We start from the raw sequence: 26,527 nt of genomic DNA on the forward strand, positions 1-26,527 counted from the left end.
ATTTATTGACAAATAAAATATGCAGAATTTTCAAATATTGTGTTGGGGGGGGGCAGGCGGGTTGGTGCAGAATTCCTTCAGGAGTAAAGTTATAAGGAAAGACGCCACCACCATCTCCTTGTTTTGTGAATCAAGCCCTTTAAAAATATCTGAAAACAAAATATTTTTTGGTCAAATGAAATGAGCACACTTTATTGATTTACCAAAAATTCTGAAAAATTTCAGATTTGGTTTGAACAGAACTGAATTGGGGAGGGGGTTGGAACTGCCAGTGAACTAAAACATTAGTTATTCACCCAGCTCTACATGTGAATGCTGATGGGACAATTCTGGGGATTGGGAGGTATTGTGAGAGATACTGGAGGTGGGCTATATGGTGGGATGTCTGCTCCCTCCTTCCCACACAATTCTTAGCTCTGTGGGTTTGGCAATGCTGCTTCAAGGCTGCATAACTAGCTGTGAAGCACCAGTTTCTGTGCTCTGAAGAAGAGTGCTCTGTAGGAAGAGGAGGAGGGATAGAGAGAGGGTGAGAACTTCTCTGTGTCAGGTGGCAGAAGAGCAGCAATAGCAGGCATGAGAGAGCTTCCCTCCCTGGCATAAACTCCTGCTTGGATTTAAGGACTGCAGCAATATTTCTGCTTTTCTTCCCCTCTCAACTGGTAGAATGTAACTAGCTGAGAATGCCTTCCCAGCACAAGCTGCTGAGTTGTGGCCCACCACTTGAGATGCCCTGGTCTACAGTTTATTAAGATATTTGGTGTCCAACCAGCAACAATCATAAAAGGGAACCAATCATAAAAGAACACTGACTACAGTAATACTCAGCCTTACTTTCATAAAGTCTGATAATTCAAAATAATCTGACAACCTGCCTCTGTTCACTAGTATGAGATACTATCTATGGAATGGTTACCTGACTTTCCGAAAAACCTAAATTCACTGAATATAATGCTTGTGGAAAATGACATTTTGAAAGCATGGGAAAATTAAATTCATGACAATATTCTGCTTCTCTAGGTAAAATCATGGGTAAATCTTGGCTTGTTTAGAATCCAGTGCCAAGAAGGCATTATGTGAAGCTGAATGCCTCACCCTTTACCCCCAGTTATACACCAACCCATCTGTACAGTGCTATATAGAAAAACAGAAAAACTTTATTGACCTTTATCACCAGAAACTAACAGGAGATTTTATTATCATTTTCAAGATTTCAGCTTATACCAATACAAATGTAGATTAGTAATAAAATTATCCAGCATTTTAAAACCTAGTCATAATATTTAATTTAATGATTCACCAAAGTAGTTCATTACATGGGCTGATCTACACGTCATGTAAAGCTTATTTTTTCTAAGTGTAATTATATACAAAAAGCTGTAAAGAAATATATTTAAATTGTAATGTTATGCATCATCAGCATGGATTGATCTCTGCAGATACAGCATGGACAATTTGCAGATGACACTAAACTGGGAGGAGAGGTAGATACGTTGGAGGGTAGGGATAGGATACAAAGGGCCTTAGACAAATTAGAGGATTGGGCCAAAAGAAATCTGATTAAGTTCAACAAGGACAAGTGCAGAGTCCTGCACTTAGGACGGAAGAATCCCATGCACCGCTACAGACTAGGGACCAAATGGCTCAGCAGCAGTTCTGCAGAAAAGGACCTAGGGGTGACAGTGGACGAGAAGCTGGATATGAGTCAACAGTGTGCCCTTGTTGCCAAGAAGGCCAATGGCATTTTGGGATGTATATGTAGGGGCATTGCCAGCAGATCGAGGGACATGATCATTCCCCTCTATTCGACATTGGTGAGGCCTCATCTGGAGTACTGTGTCCAGTTTTGGGCCCCACACTACAAGAAGGATGTGGAAAAATTGGAAAACGTCCAGCGGAGGGCAACAAAAATGATTAGGGGGCTGGAATACATGACTTATGAGGAGAGGCTCAGGGAACTGGGATTGTTTAGTCTACGGAAGAGAAGAATGAGGGGGGATTTGATAGCTGCTTTCAACTACCTGAAAGGGGGTTCCAAAGAGGATGGATCTAGACTGTTCTCAGTGGTAGCTGATGACAGAACAAGGAGTAATGGTCTCAAGTTGCAGTGGGGGAGGTTTAGGTTGGATATTAGGAAAAACTTTTTCACTAGGAGGGTGGTGAAACACTGGAATGGGTTACCTAGGGAGGTGGTGGAATCTCCTTCCTTAGATATTTTTAAGGTCAGGCTTGACAAAGCCCTGGCTGGGATGATTTAGTTGGGGATTGGTCCTGCTTTGAGGAGGGGGTTGGACTAGATGACCTCCTGAGGTCCCTTCCAACCGTGATATTCTATGATTCTATGACATCTACCACTTAAACTAGTGGATTATGTTAGCTGGCAGCAGGAGGAGGCTGTTTCCCAGAGCAGGAAATGGTGGACCATTAATTCTATGTGCTGGATCCAGGAGGTGGTTGGGGAACACAGCTGAGCTCTCTTCTCCCTTCTATCCTTGAAGCTGGGGAATATTTGCCTGTTATGCTCCTGGAGAAGACAGGGAAGGGAGAATGAAATGCTTGGGCCATGTGCTGGATCCTGGATCTCTTGGTCTAATCCAGTGGTTCTCAACCAGGAGTACACAGAAGTCTTCTGGGGGTACATCAACTCATGTAGATATTTACTTAGTTTTACAACAGGCTACATAAAAAGCACTTGCGAAGACAGTACAAACCAGAATTTCATATAGACAGTGACTTGTTTATGGTGTTCTATATAATACACACTGAAATGTAAGTACAATATTTATGATTTATTTTATAATTATGTGCTAAAAATGAGAAAGTCAGCCATTTTTCAGTAATAGCGTATTGTATTTTTAAGTCTGATTTTGTAAGAAAGTAGTTTTTAAATTAGATGAAATTTGGGGGTATACAAGACAAATCACCCGCTTGAAAGGGGTACAGTAGTCTGGAAAGGTTGAGAACCATTGGTCTAGTCCTCCCAAAAAAACAACAGACAGTGTTTAAATTGCCAGTGATTAAGATTATTGAATATCAAAGCTGAAAATTATTAAAGAACTGCGAAGCCACCATCTTGCTATTTTGTAGAACTGAAGCTTGAAATGCTGGTGGACATTTCAGTCATCTCCCTTATTCAGGTGCTCAACAACACTTCCTTTATTACAAACTGTGTGCCTAATTTCATGCTTCTGTTCAAAATATCAAACACATTCATTTTGAGTTTTCAAACTGTGTCATGAAGTGGCTGTTGGGCAAAATCCTCACTCGCTACAAAAGTCTAGATAAAGCACATAGCATTATATCTCATTAAGGGATTTGGGGAGTGAAAAAGAAAGAGGCCTCCTGGATGTGAGCCAAGTGCCAGAAATTCAGGCCTCAGTGGCATCTCACCAAAAATGTGCAAATCCATTGGCCATAATATGTAGCACATGCACAAATGTGAGTCAGTCTCTCGCATCCATTGTGGAAATGCCATGAATTGCCGAATTTCATGCAGCTTTCTTATATATTTATTTCAGGATAACAGCGTTATTCTAGGTACATAATGCAAATATTGTATAAACATTAAATGCTTCCCAAGCCAACTAGTCCATGAAAACTTCAGCTGTTAGGCAATGTGAGCATATAGGTAGGCTTTGCAGCATGTCCTGTTGGTCAACAGAACTTGCCTTTGTTGAACCAAGGGGAGGAGCAAATTCCCGAGTCAAGAATTCTTCACTAAAAACATCCTGCTGTCTCATTCTTGTTTAAACTTGGAGGCTGTTAGCTTTAGTGCCTCATCTTATCTCCACTGCTGTGGAAACACATGATGAGCGAGGGAGTTTCTGAGGTACCCAAGTTAAAAGCATTCAAGGTTTTTTCTCTGCACAGCCCAGAGCACTGGCTCCTCAGCTGGGTGTATATAGGTAAATGTGCAGCTAGATACTGAACATGGAGTTGTTTACCCTGGGTAAACCTACTTTTTTGACAACAATGACTTTATTTTAGGAGATACTCATCTGCCCTCGTTGTGCATCTCAGTATCTCCTTCAAATACATCTCTGTCCTGGCAATTGAGCACCTAAAAAGAATATTTGATGTCTCATTTTCTGATATATTTAAGATCAAAACCAAACTGAAAACACCTGTGAAAATCTATATCTCAGAAATATAATGAATTTCTGTTTCAAAATTTGCTCGTTATAAAAGCGTTTTGACCCATACTAGCATTAGCTGGTAATAGATATTTTAAGATCTATTGAGCAAAATTTCATAAAAAATATGATTAAAAGGAAAACCCATTTTATTCAGTTCAGCTTTCTGAAAGTTCACAAAGTAAGGAGCGCTTAACACAGTAAACTGGTAAATATATTTTTGACACTTTAAATTGTAATTGTCAGATGATTCAAATGAGGGAGGTGGCCATTTTGCTGAAGTGGTTTTATTTGCCACACTGGCAAGGTAGAAGTGGAACAGATGAGACTGAAAACCAATTTCTAAGTTACTTTAATATTTAACAGAATAAAAACAGAAGAGCAAGCTCTGAAGTAGGCGTTCTCTTCATTCTATATAAGGGACACTTTTGGTTTCATTGTTTTTATGAAAAGAGATTTTCTTACTAGTCTTGGGTGTACCTATTTTCTACATCATAAATTATTGAAACTGAAAATCTTTTAAAAATCTAAATTACTTCTAACCATTTGTATTTGTTTACTACTTACATTTCATTCAGCTTTTCCTATGACAGTAAATTAGTCAGTTTCTGGATCAGTTTCTGATTTTCTGGATCTCCTTTCTCAGCCACTTGCTGAAGTGTTTGGGTTATAAATATGATGGGAGAATGTAATTTTTTTAAATTAGTAAACTGTTTCCCTTGATTCTTTTTTTAATTGTAGAAATACTTCAACTGATAATCTTTGTAAAGACTTGTTTTAACAAAACCTAATTTTGAGCCCTGAATTGACCTGTGTCCTTTTGACAATATTTACTTATTTCTTCAGGATCTGAACAAGCGCTTGTCACTGCCTGCAGACATCAGGATACCTGATGGATATCTAGAAAAGCTGCAGATAAACAGTCCACCATTTGATCAACCGATGAGTCGACGTTCTCGCAGAGCATCACTAGTAAGTTTCTGTTATCTCTGCTTCCCAAACAAACCTGTTCTATTTGAAAATTGTCAGTTCCATTCATATCTCTATTTTTTCACGTATTTTCATGGTATATATTATTTAACTCTATTTGAGACTACAAGGTGCGGAGTGCAGCCGAGAGATGCCGACCACCCTTTACTCCGTATTAAAATTCATGGGAAAGCTCAGTAACTTACAGGATGAAACTCTAATTTTTTCTTTTCCAGTTTTCTTTATTTCCATTTTGCAGACTTTTCTCACCATCATTCCTCACTAAGGGCCAGAGCCAGCATTCATTGAAGTCAGTGGTAAAATTCCCACTGACTTCAGTGGTGCATATTTTACCCCTTAGGGCATGGCTACACTTGCAAGTTAGTGCGCATTAAAGCAGCCCTGGGCGCCCTAATTCATGACACATCCACACTGGCAAGGCATATAGAGCGCCCGGACTCCACGGCTGGAGCGCTTCTGGTAATCCACCTCGACAAGAAGCATAACGCTTGATGTGCCCAAGCTGGAGCGCCCGTGGTGCCAGCGTGGACGCCCTGGTCTATTAATGCGCTCTGATCGGCCTCCAGAATGCCTGTTCTAGCCACTCTGGTCATCACTTTGAGCTCTACTGCCCTGCCCTCACGTGACCAATCGTCAGACCCGCCCTTTATAGTCTCTGGGAATTCTGAAAATCTCCTTCCTGTTTGGTCAGCAAGGCCTGGAGTGCTCTCAGCCAATCTTTCCAGGTGAATGCCTCCACGTGCCAGGCAATCCCCAGTATGGAGCAATGGCAAGGTGCTGGACCTCAGTGTTTGCAGGGAGGAAGCTGTCCAGTCCCAGCTGCGCTCCAACTGTAGGAATTACAATATCTTCGGGCAGATATCAAGGGACATGATGGAAAGGGGCCATGACCGGGGCGCACTGCAGTGCAGGGTTAAAGTGAAGGAGCTGCGGAATGCCTACCACAAAGCCCACAAGGCAAACCGCCACTCAGGTGCTGCCCCCGTGACCTACCGTTTCTACAAAGATATGGATGCAATACTTGGGGGCGACCCTGCCTCCACTCCGAAGACCACCATGGACACTTCAGAGCCCAGTTCAACAAGGCAGGGAGGAGGAGGAGGAGAGCGGGAGCAAGGGTGCTGAGGAGGAGGGGGACAGCCCGGCATCCCTAGATGCATGGAGCCAGGAGCTGTTCTCAAGCCAGGAGGAAGGTAGCCAGTCGCAGCGGCCAGTGCTTGGGGAAGAACAAATACCAGAGGAGGTGCCCGGTAAGCGGCTTTTATTTTGGGAAGGAAGTTGCTTGGTGCAGGAACTTGGGGCGAGGAGGGTTAGGGCTGCATGCATGCCTAGATGCGGAATAGGGTGTTGATGTGTGCTTTGACATCGCAGTATTCAGCCTCAGTGATCTCTTCAAAGGTCTCATGCAGAAGCTGGGCAATCTGCTTGTGCAGGTTCCTTAGCAGAGCTACTGTGCTCCTTTTCCCAGTAAGGCTACCATGTCCACGCCACTGTGCCGTGGGGGGTGGGGAGACCATTGCTGCACACAGGCAAGCTGCATATGGGCCAGGGCAGAAGCCACATTGTAATAGAAGACCCTCCCTTGCTTCCCAGGTCACCCTCAACAGCGAACTCCTGTGGAAAATGTGGGGACAGTGTTCAGTATAGGGGCCCCCTGCAGCTGTTGGCTCTCCCCAAGGCACAGAACAGTACGGCCGTGAAACAATCAGTCCCCCTTACCCCTATGCTTAATCACCATTTTAGGGCTCCTGTGGGTTATGTGCGCTCGCTTTTGGGACGGGCAGTTTCTGCTATTGTGTAGACTGTGCTTCTCTACTTTTAAGTACGGCCGAATCATTGCTATGTCTGGTGCGAACAATGCCGCCTCTGTTAAGTGTTGCATTTTGGCTTTACAGATGCAACCTTGAGATCTCAGCCATCCTTGTTATCAACGTCTGAAAGACTCCAAAGAATTACAAAGCGGCCACGTAGAAGCAAAAAGGACATGCTGCATGAAGTAAAGCAGCAGTCCCTTAATGAAAATCAAAAAGTGCATGAGTGGCAGGAGAGCGAAAGGAAGGGTCCACCAGCAGAACGCGGATTACCGGCACCAAAGCATGGAGCGGCTGCTAAGCGTTATGGAGCGCCAAGTGAACTCGATAGAGACGCTTGTAGCAATGCAGGCGGAGCACTTCCTCCCCCCCCCCCCCCCCCACTAGTCCCCCCTGCAGCCCTTGTCCGAAAACTCTTTCCCTTGTGCCCCCATGTCACCTCCAACCCACTTTCCCCAACATCCAGGTTCTTATCACCACCAGCTGCCTCCAGCACCTGTAGCTTCACCACCCAGCCCTGCAAACTACGACCCTTACCCACTGCACTCAACCCCCATGACCATGCATTTTAGCCAGCCAGAAGTGCAGCACTCATTGTACAGCACTCCAGACAGGAAGGCTGAGTATGATAACAGGACATACACAAATCTGTGATTGTACTGTTCCCCACCCCACCCTGTTGCCCTTTGTTTCCCAAGCAGTTGTGTTTCTTTTCAATAAATGGATTTTTTGGCTTTGAAAACATTCTTTGTTATGTTTCAGAGTAACAGCCGTGTTAGTCTGTCTTCGCAAAAAGAAAAGGAGTACTTGTGGCACCTTAGAGACTAACCAATTTATTTGAGCATGAGCTTTCGGGAGCTACAGCTCACTTCATCGGATGCATCCGATGAAGTGAGCTATAGCTCACGAAAGCTCATGCTCAAATAAATTGGTTATTCTTTGTTATTGCATTAAGTAAAAGATACTTAACCTAGGAAAGCACCAGGCACTGCAAGTCAGTGTAGTGCAAACCGATTCCTACTAACATTGGAACCACTGCACTTCACTCCCGTGCAGGGCACCAAACATTACTGGTGGCTTTCAGCCTCAAATTGCTTCCTCAAGGCATCCCTAATCCTTTCAGCCCTGCACTGGGCCCCTCTAATAGCCTGGCTCTCTGGCTGTTCAAATTCAGCCTCCAGGTGTTGAACCTCCGAGGTCCATGCCTGAGTGAATCTTTCACCCTTCTCTTCACAAATGTTATGGCGGGTACAGCACATGGATATAACCGTGGGGATGTTGTCATCGACAAGGTGCAGCTTCCCATCCAGACAGCACCAGCAGCCCTTTAAACAGCCAAAAACACACTCCAGTCATTCTGCACCGACCCTCAGCCTGTTGTTGAACTGCTCCTTGCTGCTGTCAAGGCTCCCTGTGTAGGGTTTCATGAGCCATGGCATTAAAGGGTAAGCGTGGTCTCCAAGGATCACAATGGGCATTTCGACTTCCCCTACAGTGATCTTCTGGTCTGGGAAGAAAGTCCCAGCTTGCAGCTTCCTGAACAGGCCAGTATTCCGAAAGATGTGTGCGTCATGCACCTTTCCAGACCAGTTTGCGTTAATGTCAATGTAACACCAACGGTTATCCAGAAGCACTTGGAGAACCATAGAGAAATACCCCTTCCAATGAACGTACTCAGAGGCTAGGTGGGCTGCTACCAGAATTGGAATATGCGTCCCATCTGTCGCCCCTCCGCAGTTAGGGAAACCCATTTGTGCAAAGCCAGCCACAATGTCACGCACATTGCCCAGAGTCATGGTTCTTCTGAGCAGGATGCGATTAATGGCCCTGCAAACTTCCATCAATATGATTCCAACGGTCGATTTTCCCACTCCAAACTGGTTAGTGACCGATCGGTAGCTGTCTGGAGTTGCCAGCTTCCAGATTGCAATAGCTGCCCACTTCTCCACCAGCTGGGCAGCTCTCAATCTCATGTCCTTTTGCCACAGGGTGGGGGCGAGCTCATCACACAGTCCCATGACAGTGGCTTTTCTCATCCAAAAGTTCAGCAGCCACTCTTCGTCATCCCAGACTTGCATGACTGTGTGATCCCACCACTCAGTGCTTGTTTCCCAAGCCCAAAAGCGGCGTTCCACTGTGGTGAGTATGTCCGTGAATGCCACAAGCAATCTCGTGTCATATACATTATGCGAGTCAACATCATAGTCTGACTCCTCACTGTCAGTTTGTAGTTTACGGCGTAACTCGACTGCCATTCGTGACGTGCTGGCGAGACCCATCAGCATATTCCTTAGCACTCTGGGCTCCATTCCCGCAGACCGAAAGGGAAGACAGAGCGTGCAGTACGTAGAAAGATGGCACCAAATCAGAAGCACAGGGATTCCTGGGTTGCGAAGTGATGCATCACGGGGTGTTAGGACAGGACCCAGAATGCCCCGCCCCCCCCGCCCCCTTCCCACAAGCCATAGTGCCAGAAAGGGAAGAGGTGTTCTGTGGGATAGCTGCCCATAATGCTCCGCTCCCAATGCCACTGCAAGTGCCACAAATGTGGCCACGCCAGTGCGCTTCTAGCTGACAGTGATAACACACTGCAGCGCTTTCCCTACTGCGTTCTCTGAGGGCTGGTTTAACTCACAGGGCTCTACATCTGCAAGTGTAGCCATGCCCTAAGTTAGCACAGCCTAAGGAGAGAACATACTCACATTTTTTAATCATAGCTTGGGAAGAGCAAAACTCCACTAGGAAGTCCTCTATGAACAGATGCTATGAAGATCTGTGTTACCTGTTCAGTAATTAGATACTAATGACTGCTATACAAATACACGCACACACACAGACACACACGTACGTTCTTTTGGAGTTCGGTAAATATGGTGATAACAAATGTTCATCTTTTCCCACTGTTATGTTGACATGGTGTTCTAGGTTTTTGCTTTATTTAAAAAAATAGATTCAAGGTTAGTTAACAAATCAATTCAAATCATGCAAGATTATATTTAGGTAGCTGCTTTTTAAAATAAATGTGTTCTTTTTGGGGGGGAGAGCTATGTTTTTATAATTGTGGTATAATTATTATAGGTCTTATCATTTGAATTGGACTTAAGAGTTATAGTTCTGTCTCCTAGGAAATGGACTATTACTTAATTTAACATAGGCCATCAAGTAGCCATCTGAAAAGTAATAACTTTTCAGTCATTACTGATCTAGGTTGGATTCTGACTGTTGACCCAGATATGAAAGACTTTCTATCCCATTGCAAACCAGGCCATTATCAGGAGCATTTTTAAGCATAAAAAATAAAGAAATTGAACAGTTTTATAAATTCTGTTTGCTGATTTTATTAATTTGCTTGCAAGAATATTCTTCTTTATTGAAGTATAAAATATGTAGATGTGAAAATATTTAAATGTCTCTGCTGAGTTGATTCAATTAGCTATGTAATACCTTTGTTTTAGCTTTTAACACCGTCTTTCCAAATTAATAATATATATTACAAAGCCATGGGTGTTTTGTGATCTATTTTTCCCAGAAAAGTAAAATTCAATATGTGGACTAAAACTCTGTTGTGGTACATTATATACATCAACAATATTAAAACAAAAAGAATAGATGAGTCAAATTGTTGATAAATATTGAAAGCTCTGATAATGCAGTAAGTTTAAATAAATAATTGTTTCAATACTTTGTAGATCATTAACTATTTGAGTATTTTGGAGTTACTGTTATTACATCTGTGAGCAATACTGTCCCCTGGTAACTTTCTCTTTTCTGAGGTAACAGTGTACTGCAGTAAACTTTAGAGGCCTGGATTATAATATTTAGTGTTATTTTTTTCTCTGCAGTTAAAATTCATACTTATTATATGTTAGCTCTAAAGCAGTCTGGTCTAGAATGCCCTCTGCATTCTAGAGTGAAAGTAAGAAAAACAGTGCCCTCTAATGAATATAATGTGCATTTGAGATGGTACGTCTGTCACAAGTTGTGGAGGTGGATTGTGGAGGGTTTTTTGTCTCAGATTTTTTTTTTTTTGGTTGAGGTTTTTTTTCTGTACTTTAAAGATATTGTCAGGGCTTCTAAGTCTAAAATGAAACCTGCCATCTGCATTTTGGTTTGTGGGCATGCACGAGCTGCTTTGTCCTTCCTCTCCGTCAGTCTGCACTGCTCTCTTGAAATGAAACGAAACCCAGTTCTCTGGGCTTGTGACTGAAAGGTTGCCTGGAGAGTAGTAATTACAGTTTACATGTGTTGCATCCTTTGTTTTGAAAGCCCATATATGTTCAAGGATTAGTAGAAATTTTAAAAAATATATGCTGATTGGTTGAATTTTGGAACGGACTGTGCCTCTTTCAAATTGTAACACTGACATCATTGCAAAATAGTTTTGTGTAATAGTTCATTTACTATACTAATGTGTATTGACAAATACAGTACTGTGAATGCAATAATATAATGTCCTGATACCTTCAGTGCATCTTCTATTAAAATAAGAGGTTATAAATAGAATTTTGAAACCTGCATATTTAAGTCCTGATTTGTAGACTTATATTACAGCAAAACTAATTTACAATTAGTAAATAGCCTAGGCACCCTCTGAAGGAAAAATGAAAACTTACTATGTTTAAATATTTTCACTGTAGTTTTTTTCTTCAGTGGTGTTCCGCTAAAATATACCACAACTGGTGCCAAACCATCTAGGCAAGCGTTGTTGAATATCTGTCTTGACATATCTACATTACCCACCCTCTCCCCTAGTCAAGTGGTGGATTTTAATTAATGCTAGAGAACATTTGTCTTACTCTGATAGAATGCTGTATAGCATTTGATCTTTATACACAGTAGCCTAAAGTCAAACAACTTTCAAAAAAGAGTTTAATGCAACATACATTACATTGGGTAAGTAATGACATTACGTTAACATGTTTCCACAACTGTTAGAACATCCACACTATCTAGTTAGAGTACTAGTTCATATATGCTTTATAGGGAATGTAATAATAGGACAAGGTAAATACCATTCCATGATCCCTGACACTGCTTACACCGATCTGCATTGTAGCATCATGAATATTGTAATACAAATGAGTAGGAGGCAGATTAGGTATCCCTGCCTCTGATTAATGCACTTGTATTGTATTATATTGTTGGCTGCTCTAGATTCTATTCTTAATTAAATAATTGGAGAAAAAGATAGAGTAAACTAAAATCTGCCCAAATGTACCCAAACTCCTTATGTGAATTAGTCTTGTAGCCTCCAAACACTCAGATTATTTCGTGAATTATCCCTTGAAAGTGTTTTTAAATACTAGAAACTGTCCATGGACCCTAACATCAGCAACTGGGCTTCATTTGTTCTGCAGTACAGAAAGTGGTGATCTGAAGTTACTCCTCCTTTTTATTTCCTGGAAAACTATATTTCTTGTACAGAGTTATGAGAGGAATGAACATAAGGTTTATAATGGAAGCCTGGAAGCCTTGTGATGGAGTGGACAAAAAGCACATGCTGGTCTGTTTGGGAAGTAGGGGATGAAGCTAGCTCCACCTCACAGCACCTGCTACAAAAATACCAAAACTGTGGGGAAAGTCCCTCCAATGAAAAAGGAGACTTCAGAGCAGCACTTCCCTGTTAGAGGAATCTTGAGTCTGAGACATCAAGCTGCCCTGAATTAGAAAGTGAAGAAGCAGCCAAACCTAGGAAGTCGGCTTGGATCGGACTTTACTACCTGTGGCGGGATCAAGATTCACCACCGCTGACGCCTTCCACTGGTCGTTCCGGGAATTAGCTCTTGCTTGCTGCGGGGCATCCTCGACACATGGTAGCTCGCCTGTTGTTTCCGCTCCGCTGTCCTGGGACCCGTGTTGCTCCCTGCTTGGCATTGTCCTCTGCAGGACACTCTGCATCCACTTCAGGACACTGCCCACCACTCTGGTCTCACCCCCTTCCGGGGGGTTTTGTTAACTGCAGTTCTTCCATTTGTCCCTGCCTTAGTGGCCAACCACAACCCTAGAGTCTAGCCCCTTGTCTCAGGGGCAGGTCGCAGTCTGTCTCGGCCTCTCTCCTCAATGGCCAGGGACAGTGCAAGGGGGGAAGGGGAGGACCCAGGTCCACCCGCTACTCTGGGTCCCAACTCAGGGACCCTCTAATGGCAGCCTCCTTCCTCTCCCCTCTCGCCTGCCTATTTCCCTGGGCCACTTCCCCTTTGACCCTATGCACCTTCTCGACCCCTCTTAGCAAGGGCCGCAGCCTGGCAGGTATCTGGACCAGAGTCCTGCTCTGCTTCCCCAAGCCTGCCCAGCACTGCTCTGTCCAAGGTGCTGCTCCTTAGCTCAGGAGCCAGTCCTTCTACCTTGCTAGTCAGGGAGTGACTACCTTCTCCTCTGCTAGACAGCTTTTATATAGGACCTAGCCCAGCCCTGTTTGGCTGCCTCTTTCCCTGCTCTGATTGGCTCTCCCCAGGCCTTCTCTGATTGGCTGCTGGTCTGCACCATCTCTCAGGCCTGGTTCAGCCCTTTTTCTCAGGGGGTGGGGCACTGCCCCACCACACTACCCTATTGATCATTAGTTTATGAATGAAGTCAAACCCCAGGAAGAGCCAAGCTTTGACACTGCACAGGCTATGGGCCCATTCTAAATGTCTGCATTCTGGCCCTTTCGGGCCAGAGCACTGTAAAGTGGTCTTATTGTAAATAAGAATTACCCTACAGTGACTTCATTGTAGTTACTTGTAGGCATCAAGTAGATGAGTAGAGAAAGGATTTGAAAGAGGAGAAGTTATTGGGCTTTCAGCCCAACTCATGGGGGGGCATTTGTTGGAGATGCGTCAAGACTAGCATCATTGGCAAAGAGGAAGGGTCAGGGCTGGCAACATGCAAAGAGACAAATGCCGTTAAGTAGGGCCCGGTAGAATTATGCAGGTCCTAGAAGGCAAAGACAAGAAGTGGGAACTAGACATGGGGGGATTCAAAGATATGGGGTGACACAGCCAAAATGAAATATGAGGATCTTACTGGAAGTGTTTTGTACAGACTGAAGGGGGACAAGGTAGGTGTCAGGGAGGTCAGAGAGGACACGACAGCAGTAAGCAAGCCAAGTGATGGGGGCCTGAACAAGTGTTTTAGCTATAGGGATAGCAGGAAAAGACCTGATCTTAAAAATATTTTTGAGGAAGAAGCATGAGGATTTGGATGTGCTGAGCAAGGGAGGTGGTAGAGCAGTCTAAGATGACCCCCATGTTACAGGCCCCACTGATGCTGTCAGCAGTGACAAAATGGGGAGAAAAGGAGTACTTGTGGCACCCTAGAGACTAACCTAAACTGGTTAGTCTCTAAGGTGCCACAAGTACTCCTTTTCTTTTTACGAATACAGACTAACACGGCTGTTACTCTGAAACCTGTCAAAATGGGGAGAGTAAAGAGAGTTTGGGAGGGAAGGTAGGGTTTTCAGTTTGTACCTTCTTAAATTTAAGTTGCTAGCTGATTAGAGGTGATGTTAGGAAGGCAGCCTGAACTTCAGGATTGGTTCTTTGGAGACAAGTCCTTGTAATATGATGTGCTAAAATAATTCTTAAAATCTAACAATTTTATAAAGATTGCTTCACCACTTTAGGATATTTTATGAAACGTTTTTAGTTTGTTGAATAAGTGATATATACAGTGAAATACTGCCGCTGATTAATTTTTATGTTTATACTAAATGTACCATCTTTTTGCTTGCATTACAGTCAGAAATTGGATTTGGGAAAATGGAAACTTACATCAAATTGGAAAAGCTTGGAGAGGTTTGTATAATTTTCTTCAGTAGTGATGATCATTTTGACAATAATATATGCTTTCTTTACTTGGAACTTAATTATACGTTGCCGTTGGTGTTAAAGTTGAACTATATTGTATCTACATATTTGATAGAGCTTTTTCAGTTAACTAAACATATATGTTAATACACAAAGCAATGTCACTGTCACTCAGCTTGTCAATATACATATGTATATATGCATACTGTTACCAAAATGAAACAACAACAAAACACCACCACCAAGCCAAACAGGGCTTCATAGAGCTTGGGAAAAGCAAAACTCCATTAAGAAATCCTCTATGAACAGTTGCTGTGAAGGCCTGTGTTACCTGTTTAGCAGTTAGAGTCTCATGACTTCTATACAAACACACATGCAAAAGCACACACATGTTGTATACTATGTTACTCGACTTTGCAATTATGAATCTTCTGTTTTTGAGATGCAATGTTTCAGCCCTCTCCAAATGCCTATCATTTAATTCAGCTCCTTTTTATATTGGATGGCTCTATAACCTGATGTAATGTTACATATCTTTGTGAAAATGTTAATAAATATATAGGGTGATCATCTGCATAGATATAGATGTACTGTATTTCACTTTAATTACTCTATAGTATAATGAACAATACAGGATATGTAACTTTACCTGAGATGATACTGTCCCTTATTTTTGATATTTAATATAAACTGATTGTAGCAATCTGCTGAAAAGGAATATCTTCTCCAGTACCCCATATAATTATGTAATATACATTTACTGGGAGTGTTTTGAAGCTTGTATTGGACTAATGAAGCAAATACCAAAGATTAATAATTCACTGTCCATTATGTCAGCAAAAATGAAAAATTGCGTTTGTTTTACCTGTCCCATTCCTATTCTCCTGTGAAATTAAATGTATAGTGAGCATATTTTTATTCTTTTTGACAGCTTCTTTTGTGTTTCCATGGCTTAGTCTTAAAAGGTTTGGGCCTGACTTTCAGAAGGTTCTAAACTTGAAGCTCCCATTGACTTCATCTAGGGTTGAGAGTGCTCAGACCCTCTGAAAATCAGGGCCTGTGTCTGAAAGTCAGTGATGAGTTATGCTCGTGTCAAAAAAAAGAGGAAAAAATAAATTGTTGAGTCATTTCCAGAAGCTGCTGCCATCAAAATGAAACAACTTGTAGGACCTGTCATGAATCTTATTTGTTTGGGGTAGGGGTTGTGTGTGTGTGTGTGTGTGTATTGCGCTTTCTAGAAAAGAAAAGTTTTAAATGTGTTCCTTTCCCCTTACCACACAGGGTACTTATGCAACAGTATATAAGGGAAGAAGTAAATTGACAGAGAACCTGGTAGCTCTAAAAGAAATCCGACTGGAACATGAAGAGGGGGCACCATGCACAGCCATAAGAGAGGGTGAGGAAAATGTTGTTTCTCTTTATTTAAAATATATCGTTAACTAAAATTATACAGTTAGGGCAAAGAATTGATGCTATTCTCAAGTAAACTGGATATTACAATAACTAACACTATTTATGATATGGGGAACTGCAATCAAGTTAAATTAATTGAGTTGCAATTTTGAGACTCAAATTTCAAATGCATTTATTTCATGGACTGTAATTGTGTTCTCAAATAAATGGAGCTTTCTAAGTGTTAGAAATTATTGAGGCTTTTATAATTGACTGTTAATTACAATAGAAGCAAACAACTTTCTTGAGTTTAGAGTACATAGCATGACGTGACTAACTTGTGCGTGGAATACTATCTGTCCATATTGTGTATGAATTAATTATAACTCTGCAGTTCAGTAGTATGTGGTCTTGTCTTCTTCACAGTGTGCCCTGGACAAACTTGTGTTGTTTTCAGAAATTTTCCTAAGTGAATGAATGGGTTAACTTAATGTTTTATGAAATATTAAATTTTGAAAACTAAGTTATTTAAATTACCATAGAAATTAAACAAATAACTCATAAATTTGGATTAATTAGTAATTCATTTACTCCTTAGTTTTCCCCTCAAGTCCTATCCTTAAGCTTTAATTTTATTTTTTTCTCTTTTGCAGTGTCATTATTAAAAGACCTAAAGCATGCAAATATTGTTACTTTACATGATATTGTTCACACAGACAAATCTTTGACTCTCGTCTTTGAGTACCTGGTAAGCATTAAACCAATAATAAAGCTTTATATTGAATGGATCTGTTTAGAAAGTCTTGTTTATTTTTCTACCTAGAGAAACACACGATTAACTCAGTGGTGCATTTTAATTAAATAAATAAATAAATAAATGACTTGATATTATTCTGTCATCATGCTATTTTCCGACATATAATCCAGTGGAACATGGAAGCAAATAACCTGAAAGCTAGTTATGTTGTCAGACATAAAATTCACTGTCAAATTGTCATAAATTGCTTGGTATAGGTCTGGTTTATAGGTAATTATTAAGAACATGAGACTGGACATACTGGATCAGACCAAAGGTCCATTTAGCCCAGTATCCTGTCTTCCGACAGTGGCCAATGCCAGGTGCCCCGGAGGGAATGAACAGAACAGGTAATCATCAAGTGATCCATTCCTTGTCGCCCATTCCCAGCTTCTGGCAAACAGAGGCTAGGGACACCATCCCTGCCCATCCTGGCTAATAGCTAATAAATAACATGGACCTGTCCTCCATGAATTTATCTACTTCTTTTTTGAACCCTGTTATAGTCTTAGCCTTCGCAACATCCTCTAGCAAGGAGTTCCACAGGTTGACTGTGCATTGTGTGGAAAAAATACTTCCTTTTGTTTGGCTTAAACCTGCTGCCTATTAATTTTATTTGGTGATCCCTAGGTCTTGTGTTATGAGAAGGAGTAAATAACACTTCCTTATTTACTTTCTTCACACCAGTCATGATTTTATAGACCTCTATCATATCCCCACTTAGTCGTCTTTTTTCCAAGCTAAAAAGTCCCAGTCTAATTATTCTCTCCTCATATGGCAGCCGTTCCATGACCTTAATCATTTTTGTTGCCCTTTTCTGAACCTTTTCCAATTCCAATATATCTTTTTTGAGATGTGGTAACCATATCGGCACACAGTATTCAAGATGTGGGCATACCATGGATTTATATAGAGGCAATATGATATTTTCTGTCTTATTATCTATCCCTTTCTTAATGATGCCCAACCTTCTGTTTGCTTTTTTGACTGCCGCTGCACACTGAGTGGATGTTTTCAGAGAACTATCCGCCATGACTCCAAGATCTCTTTCTTGAGTGGTATCAGCTAATTTAGACCCCATCATTTTATATGTATTGTTGGGATTATGTTTTCCAATGTGCATTACTTTGCATTTATCAACACTGAATTTCATCTGCCATTTTGTTGCCTATTCACCCAGTATTGAGAGATCCTTCTGTAGCTCTGCACAGTCTGCCTGGGACTTAACTATCTTGAGTAGTTTTGTATCATCTGCAAATTTTGCCACCTCAATTATTATACTTCTGGGCCAAAATGCTCACTTAAACCAAGATTATGGATTGTAGAAGAAAGTGGACAGAGAATAAAATAATTGCAGTATTATGTTGAATGATATTGCTACTGTGAGGCAGCTAGCTTACTTGCAGGTGCTGTAAAACAATAATAGTATAGAAATAACTATTTTACATTCCTTTTGAAACAGGGCTGTTAAATATTATGGCTTACATTTTCAAACTTGAGTACCTACAGTTAGACAGCTAAGTCACTTTCCTGCCTGATACAAATTGATAAATCATGTTTTGTTTTAGCTTTTTTTCACTCCATATTACATATACATTTACTGAAGTTATTCTAACCATATCTATGCAAACTGTGATGGAACATCTAAAGGTGTAGTGCACAGAATTCATGAAAAATTAATTTTTTTCCAAATAAAGAGAATGAGTAATAAATAAAATTTAACATAACATATAGTCTTTGGGGGGGGAAAAATTTAGTATAATAAGTAGAACTGATCTGAAAATGTTGGGAGTTTCTTCACGGAACGCTTTTACTTTCCTTTCTCTCTTTGGGTTTTTGATTTTTTTATTTGATGAAAACTCAAAATTCTCCACAGCACACAGATACTTTTTGTGAAGAAGTCCATTGAATCAAAAGCTCAATTTTCTGTCAAAAACTGTTTTATATTAAACAGTGGTGATGGTTTTTTGACAGGACAAGGACCTAAAACAGTACATGGATGACTGTGGTAACATCATGAGTATGCACAATGTAAAGGTGAGTGAATGTTTTTTAATGATTGATTTCAAACATTTTTTGTTCTGATTTTAAAACCACAGGGAATTTACAACTTAGTTGCTCACAGCTGCTCTTTCTGATAATAGATACAGCCCTATTGAAGAGTTTAATGACACAAATCATGGCTTTAGTAAACGTTGTGTTCTTTTTTTAATATTTTCCTATTGGGAAATAAGATTTTTAACAGAACGGTGTGTCCCCTTTAAGGACAGTTATGTCCTGTTCCAAGACCTAGGCCATGTCTACACTACAAAATTTTGTTGACCTAATTTATGCCAGCATACAGTCACCACAGTTATTAAATCGCTTGTGTTTGTGCTCACTTAGCTCATTATGTTGGCGGTGCCTATCCTCACTGAGAGCACTTGTATTGATTGTATTGTCGGTGTAGGGCATTGTGGGATGGCTCCTGAAAGCCAGTGCCAGTCGATGTAAGCAACACAGTGTCTACACTGGCACTGCATTGATCTAATTACATCGACCGTGATTCTACGTCATTCACGGAGGTAGTGGTACTAAATCGGCATACAGAGAACGTTTGCCAGCTTCTTCACTTCCACAAAATAATCAACAATCAAAAGCTAGATCAACGCAAAGCGGCTTACATCGACCTAACTGTGTAGTGTAGATCAGGCATTCTGAGACTTATACTTTCTCTGGCATGATTGCATGACCAACATGGGGACAAGTCCTTCTGTGCAATGGGAGGAGCCAACTGACATTCACATGGTGGGGCTATAAGATTAAAAAACAAGCCTGTAGCTCATTCAAGGGAGAGATCTTCAGGGAGCAATAGAGTCATGATGGTGGTAGGCCAAGATTCAGGGACAGCCCTGGGAAGGAAAGCTGTGGAGAATCTTGTACCAAAAGGAGGAGGACTGCAGTTCCTAGAAGGAGGGCTGCAGAGGGCAAAAGACTGCTATCGGAAAGGCTGTGGATGGAGCCCAGATTGGGGCTCGAGGTACTCTGTTGTGCTCAGAAAAGAGCCAAGTAATAGTAGGAGGAGGGAAGGAACCTTATTCTGTTGAACCCAATACTGTGAAACAGAAGAGAACTGTGTGTTTAAAGGGGCTTGGGAAGGAACCACTTGTGCTTGGGAGGGCCAAAGGAACTGTTCATATTATTTTGCACAATAGCTTAGAAAATCAGGCCCCAAGAAGCCAGAACACTATTTTCAATCAGCTTAATTATTTAACAATATGTAATTTGTGTAGAGGGTGTTAACTGTTCACAGAAGGTATTTGGGGAATATTTCTATTCCTGTCGACATTGAACTTAAGTGTACTTCAAAAAAAAAAATGAGGAGTTTGGTGGCACCTTAAAGACTAACAGATTTATTTGGGCATAAGCTTTCGTGGGTAAAAAACTACTTCTTCAGATGCAAGAAGTGTACTGTGTTACTTAGCAAGTGATTGTCCTAAAAAACGATAACAAAACCATGCATGCACACACATGCAGGGAAAATTGGTTTGATATTTGTACAATAGTTAATTGTGGATGATGACATAATGTACAAGAATAACATTTGTTTACATGTGTTTCATGCACATTCCAGCAGAATTGTTGTCCTTGTTTTTCCCTTTACATTATATTATATTGTATTATATTACATTATATTGTAAAGTCCTTTCTTTGTTGAAGTACTGTGGGTTTCGATTTGCATATTGGTTACTGTTTGTCGTTTTGTTTCTTTCTGTTTCCACATTAGCTTTAATGTCTTTTGGAGGAGAAATCAATCGTCAACCTGCTTTGTTGTCTTTTTTGTGAGAGAGTGAAGGGAAAATTTATTTTGTGTAAATTCCCATACCTACTTGAAAGAGAGATAGAAAAAGATGAAGAGGACATGTTAAAAAAATCTTAAATGAACATGAAATGAAAGCTCTTGCAGCATGTTTTTATACTTTGAAGATAACTTCTTTATAAACTATCTGAGAGTGCCTTAATGGCCATTTATAGCCCTCCAACAATATAGGCATAAATAGGTGAGGCAGGACTTAGTGGCCCACAGCCTGCATTTTTAACGTCCGTGGTCCCAATTTTTCTACCCCAATATAGATAATCCCATTGTGATATAAGCAAACTGAGGTTAGACAAATATAACCTGGAGCTTGTCTGTTTGTATGAGTTTGTGGAAGACTTGGGGGTGTCATCTGCTACAAAAATAACCCGTGTTGGAAAATTCTGTTACATAAAAACTTTCTGGTGTTTCCCCTCAAAGGGACTAATGCATGAAGAATCTGTCATGCTGGTTGACCTTCTGCTCTGCATAAGTGTACTCTCTAGATTTCCTAATCAGTAATCTTCTGTCTGCTCACACACCTTCACCAGACTAAGGATTGTTGTGGGACAACTGGTGCTAGAAGTAGCTACCTAGAAGCACCATGCTCACACACAGGCACTCTACACGTGAAGTAATTGCAAAGCAGTATTTATTTATGAATGCTGCAGGAAATTGATGAGGCTGCTTAATCCTAGACTTTTTTTTTTTTTTGCTATGTAGTGGCTCTGTGCACTAATGTCCTTGAATGTGGCGCTACTGTTGCTGGCTTGTCAGCCCAAAGGAATAGGAAGAAGCATAGAGGGTGACAGACTATATGAAGATGCAAACACAGCAAAGGGAAAAAATCAGACACAACTGGTGGAGCATAATTTCCCCAATTATATTTCTTTAATGTTTAGCGGTGTTGTACCTAATTGCTTCTTCCGGTAGTCACTTTCCCTCCCGTACAATAAATTAATTTACTTTACATGGTGGAGTACAGGAGTAGAATTGCATTTATAAGAGAGAGATCTGTAGCAGAAGGGAATATCAGTATGGTAATTGAGAGTGTTACATGGAAAGACGTTTAGAGTGCAGTAGTAAATGCTTATAAAGTTAATAGCCACTTGATTCTCTTCTATTATATAGAGCAAATCACTCTCAAAATCTTTGATGTGCTAAGTGTTTCATAATAATGTTGTAGCTGGATGGCATAAATAGGTCTTACATCTTTAAACAATAGTTATGATATTCAGAATACATTAGCATGGGAAAGTGACTTGCTTGTGTAAGAAGGTTTTTGTCTTGCTTGCAATATAGCCATGTAATTGCTGCTCTGATGGCCCAAAACCTGCTGTTATGGGAGGAGTAACATGCTGCTTTGCACATTTGCCCATGAATATTTTTGAAAGTCTAATCTGTTTTTTCTTTTAGCTATTTTTATACCAGATTCTGCGTGGTTTGGCCTATTGTCATAGGAGGAAGGTGCTACATCGAGACCTGAAGCCACAAAATCTACTCATTAATGAGAAAGGAGAACTAAAGCTAGCAGACTTTGGTATGGACTGATAAAAAATATTTATTATTTTATTTGAGCAGTGTTTTCTTTACTGAGTTACAGTTTTAAGAAAATCTTTGAAATAAACCAAGGTTTGTAAACCTTGTTGAACCTAGAAATCATGTGTGGGTAGGAGTGTTCATGTACATAAACCGTTTGTAAGCATCAGGGAAATTAATCACTGAAAATACACATTCACACCATTTCTATGTATATCTTTATCCATTCCAAAGGCTACTGAAGCCAATATTGTGTAACTCTGACTAGCTTTATAGAGCTGATGAGATCCTGTCTTCATTTTTTTTGCTATTGCTTGTGTTCCCATAAAGGGAAAACAATACGTTATTTAATTGAGATCATTAGGCCAGCTCCATGCTGCCAGAGGGTTTCTATGGCAGCTGGGATACCTCCAATGTGGTGCATACTAGGCTGTCACTTGTAGCATGAACTGGCCTGAAAAAATAGATTTTTAAGTCCATTGTGTGCTGGATACCTGTATTGGTCAGCTCAGTGGGGGAAGTCAGCCCATATGGTTTAAAGCTGCTGGAATTTCAGGTTTGCAGCTCATGTCTGACTTTTTGAAAGTCATCCAGATAATTATTTTTGTTTGTTAATCTGTTTTGGGTAAGAGTTTGATTGTTTGACTTCAGCGTTTCTGGTTTGTTGTTGGTTTGTTTGTTTTTTAATTTGTTTCAGCATCCAACCTGAACTATGCTTCATCTTACGGCTCTCTCTGTGCCTCATATATGGGATACGGTGATAAGTGTCATAGTTCTTTGTATATTCTGTCTGCCAGTCACTCCAGTTTTAAGCATCATCTGTTAGTAGTTTTGTTACCACTCACTTTTATCTAAGAAGGACCCTTATACCTGCATTATGCTCTTTTATTTGATATTTTAAATTAAGTTAAATAATTTTTTCTCTCCAATATGCAACACCACATGTGTTCACGCCTCATTGGTTTGTTTTATTTATTTATCCCACAGGAATTGTACCATGTTTTCAGAATAAAATACTTTATATTCAGTTACAGCTCAATCCCCCTGCCCCCGACACACTTTCTCTGGCCATGGCAACAGACCTGTATAAGGCTTCGTCTATACCACGCAGCATTTAGCAACACAGCTGTGCCGCTGCAGCCATGCCACTAAAAGCCGCACAGTGTAGCTGCTGTTTGTTTTGTTGGCAGCAGAAAGCTCTCCTGCCGACAAAAACTTTCACCCCCCACAAGCAGCAGCAGCTTTGTCAGCAGGAGAACGCTCCTGCTGACAAAGCGCTGTTTACACCAGCACTTTTAGTCAGTAAAACTTTTGTCGGTCAGTGGAGGTGGAGGGTGTTTAACATCCCTGAACGACAAAAGTTTTGCCGATGAAGTTCCAGTGTAGACAAAGCCTAATTGAACTGTAATTAATCTTTTCTAGGACTGGCTTTCAACTTGGTAGTTAGGACCCCAACCCTACCTTTGTTCCCTTTCTCTGGTTTTCTGATTAAGTCAGTTTTCTTAGTCATTTGTGATTTCATTCTTGGACACCAGGAAATATCCCTGCGTATCAGTTCCTGTGGTGTTTTTTTTTGAATGAGTGGGAACCAACAGAAAGGATTTGGTTCAGAAATGCCTCTGAGGATGACCGATGGATTGCACATAGTTGAATGTGAAGTCATATGCAGGGAAAAGATGAGAACCCTCGGTCTAGAGCATATATTTGTGTGCAGATGGTCTGGTTTCTGTGTATTGAACTGGAAAGCAAAAAGTTGGACTTTGCAGTTTATTGGTCATCAATATGATATACGTCTGAGTTGAAGTGTCAGCTGAGAATGAACTGAGTTGAGATTAAAAGTAACGTTAGTGCTTCCTTTGAAACTAGTGATTACAGGCCAAATCGTCACCACAGGGCCAAAGAAACTCCATGAACTTTATCTTGCAGAATTTTCCTAGAAATAATTTTGTTAAGATGATGGGGAGGAGCGTTCCCCACCTGGTGAATTGCCTGGTGAATTGTCTGGCCCTTCTAACCCATGGATGTTCTAAGATACTTTGGGAAGTCCGGTGAGCATCTACAGTGGATTGGGGCATTCACATGGATTCTATTGCTATTAGCCATTATTCTCCATGTCAGTAAAGCTCCACTAGTGGCCATGTTACCATTGGTTCCTCACCCACACCTGGACGAAAATTCCTTCGAAGGTAGCAGTTGCCAGTAGAGAACAGAATGTTGCCTAAGACAGTGCTGACATGGTCTGGCATTATTACTCTGGGAAGTCCCTTTGGACATGGAGGGAGAGAGCAGTTTTCCTGTGGCTCCACCACTTCACTACCCAACCACCCCCCCTCACTCCCAATATCACAGAGTTCCAGATGAGATAGAGCTTAGGGGATTCCATAGACTGAGGTGCAAGATGATGTCACATTTCATCAGCGGAAGGGCCCACTGAGTCAATGTGGATGATCTCAGCATGTTTTGCTCCTTTTCCCTGCGTCAGTGCTTGAAAGAACAGTGGGCATGATCTAGTCCTATATATTTAAAGGTGAATCACAGTTTTATTGGAAAAATATTGAGCCCTATAAATATATAATTAATTATCCAAATTGGGAGGATAAGAAGTATATTTATCAAGTACGTTATGCTAAACTTGCCTTTTAATAATTCTTCAATTCTATTTAAAAAATTTCTTAAGCAGTACAGTACTTAACACTGCCACTACCCTATGCCCTTATTCTACAGGAGTTTCTGATAGCTGTGATAGCCTGAAATTTTAGTCTGACTTTATTTTTTTTGAGGATGACTCCCCCTCACCACCCCATCACTATAAGAAGGGAAGGGGGCAGCCTTTGGAGTGATACTGTAGATCTGTGATTTCTCCCTGGTTGAGGTCCTTAACTGAGCCGTTACCCAGGGAGAAATGCTTTGGGACAGCCAGCCATTTTAAAATTCTTAATTTACATGCTGATTTGATGTGGTTCCCCCAGATTGGGGTGTCAGTCATTCTCAAGGGCTAGATTGCTCTCAGTTGATTTATATCCCCAAACGGACAAAATATATTTACATTGATGATAATTGAAATGTATAAAAGCAAGAAAAATGCTGCTTGAAAAGTTATTAGGGTTTGATTTAAGGATATTTACTTTGTATTTTTTGTTATATGATATTGACAGTTTGTGTTTTTTAACAGTTATAAAGCTTTAACTTTTTGAATCTCAGTGTCTGGTGTCATTAAATAATTGTCTAACCCCTCCAATGGGTGAGTCCCTTCATTTCCTGCAACAGTGAAAAGTTAAATCCATAAAAACAAAAATAAAAAAGCATAAAAATAAACATCAATATTGTCCATCAAAATGATAACAAAAAATTAAAATGAAATTTTGCCCAGCCTAATTATAACAATATTTTACATTTATTTCAAAAGTGAAACACTTTTTAAAAAATGTTTGGTTGCTGAGTGATAATATCCAGATCTATTACATCACGTACAAAACAGAAGCACTTAAAAGTAAGGAAATGAATAATTAAGACCATTGTAAATCTTGCATTGCCCACGTGATAAGCAAGTTATTCTCAAGTGTACAGTAATGCATATTTCATAACAACACAACTTTCACTCTGAAAGAATGGTATTCCTTTTGGATAAGAAGTAACTGGTGTCGTGAATGGTCAGTATGATTTCATTCATTTTTAAGATGCTTGCAATAAGGTCACTGCTTTGCACCATTTAGCCCTGCTTCAGACTAAAAATGAGGAAGCCAAGAAAGCAGAAGCACAAACAAAAGCAAATAGATGTACACAATATTTTAATTGAGGGAAATGGTAGATACCATTCCAGAAAAAACACATTACATTTTTATTTTTATGAAGGTTTGGCTAGAGCGAAGTCTGTTCCTACAAAGACCTACTCCAATGAAGTTGTCACATTATGGTACAGGCCACCTGATGTTCTCCTTGGATCTTCCGAATATTCAACTCAAATTGACATGTGGTATGTTTGTTTTGGTCAGATTTTAATTTTTGTTCATACTCAAGTTGATGTGTTATAATTGTCCGTTAATTCTTGTAACTGAGTATAACGGCTCCCTCAAAATTTCAGACAACTTCTACAGGGTTACGTTTAAGATATGATAAATAAAATTGGTGATAAAGAAAGTTGCTAACAATGCATCAATTGTGCTATTCAATATTTAAATCCAGTTTGACATGATGGCATTATTATATTGATTAAATATTTATTTTAAATGTCTAGTTTATCAGTAGTT

The 26,527-nt window shown here is 40.5% G+C and overlaps 1 protein-coding gene across 2 annotated transcripts in view; it reads left to right on the forward strand.

Annotated features, from left to right (window-relative positions):
* Positions 1-26,527, forward strand: part of CDK17 (cyclin dependent kinase 17) — a 177,752-nt gene that overhangs the window by 144,838 nt on the left and 6,387 nt on the right. For both annotated transcript variants that reach the window (XM_043545747.1, XM_037884792.2), the window contains 7 exons: positions 4,977-5,102; positions 14,650-14,706; positions 16,000-16,114; positions 16,764-16,858; positions 18,881-18,943; positions 22,158-22,281; positions 26,133-26,253. In XM_043545747.1, coding sequence (XP_043401682.1) covers positions 4,977-5,102; positions 14,650-14,706; positions 16,000-16,114; positions 16,764-16,858; positions 18,881-18,943; positions 22,158-22,281; positions 26,133-26,253 — 701 coding nt within the window. The remainder of the gene's footprint in view (positions 1-4,976; positions 5,103-14,649; positions 14,707-15,999; positions 16,115-16,763; positions 16,859-18,880; positions 18,944-22,157; positions 22,282-26,132; positions 26,254-26,527) is intronic.

This window comes from Chelonia mydas, chromosome 1, assembly GCF_015237465.2.
Source record: "Chelonia mydas isolate rCheMyd1 chromosome 1, rCheMyd1.pri.v2, whole genome shotgun sequence".
Classification (NCBI taxonomy): domain Eukaryota; kingdom Metazoa; phylum Chordata; order Testudines; family Cheloniidae; genus Chelonia; species Chelonia mydas.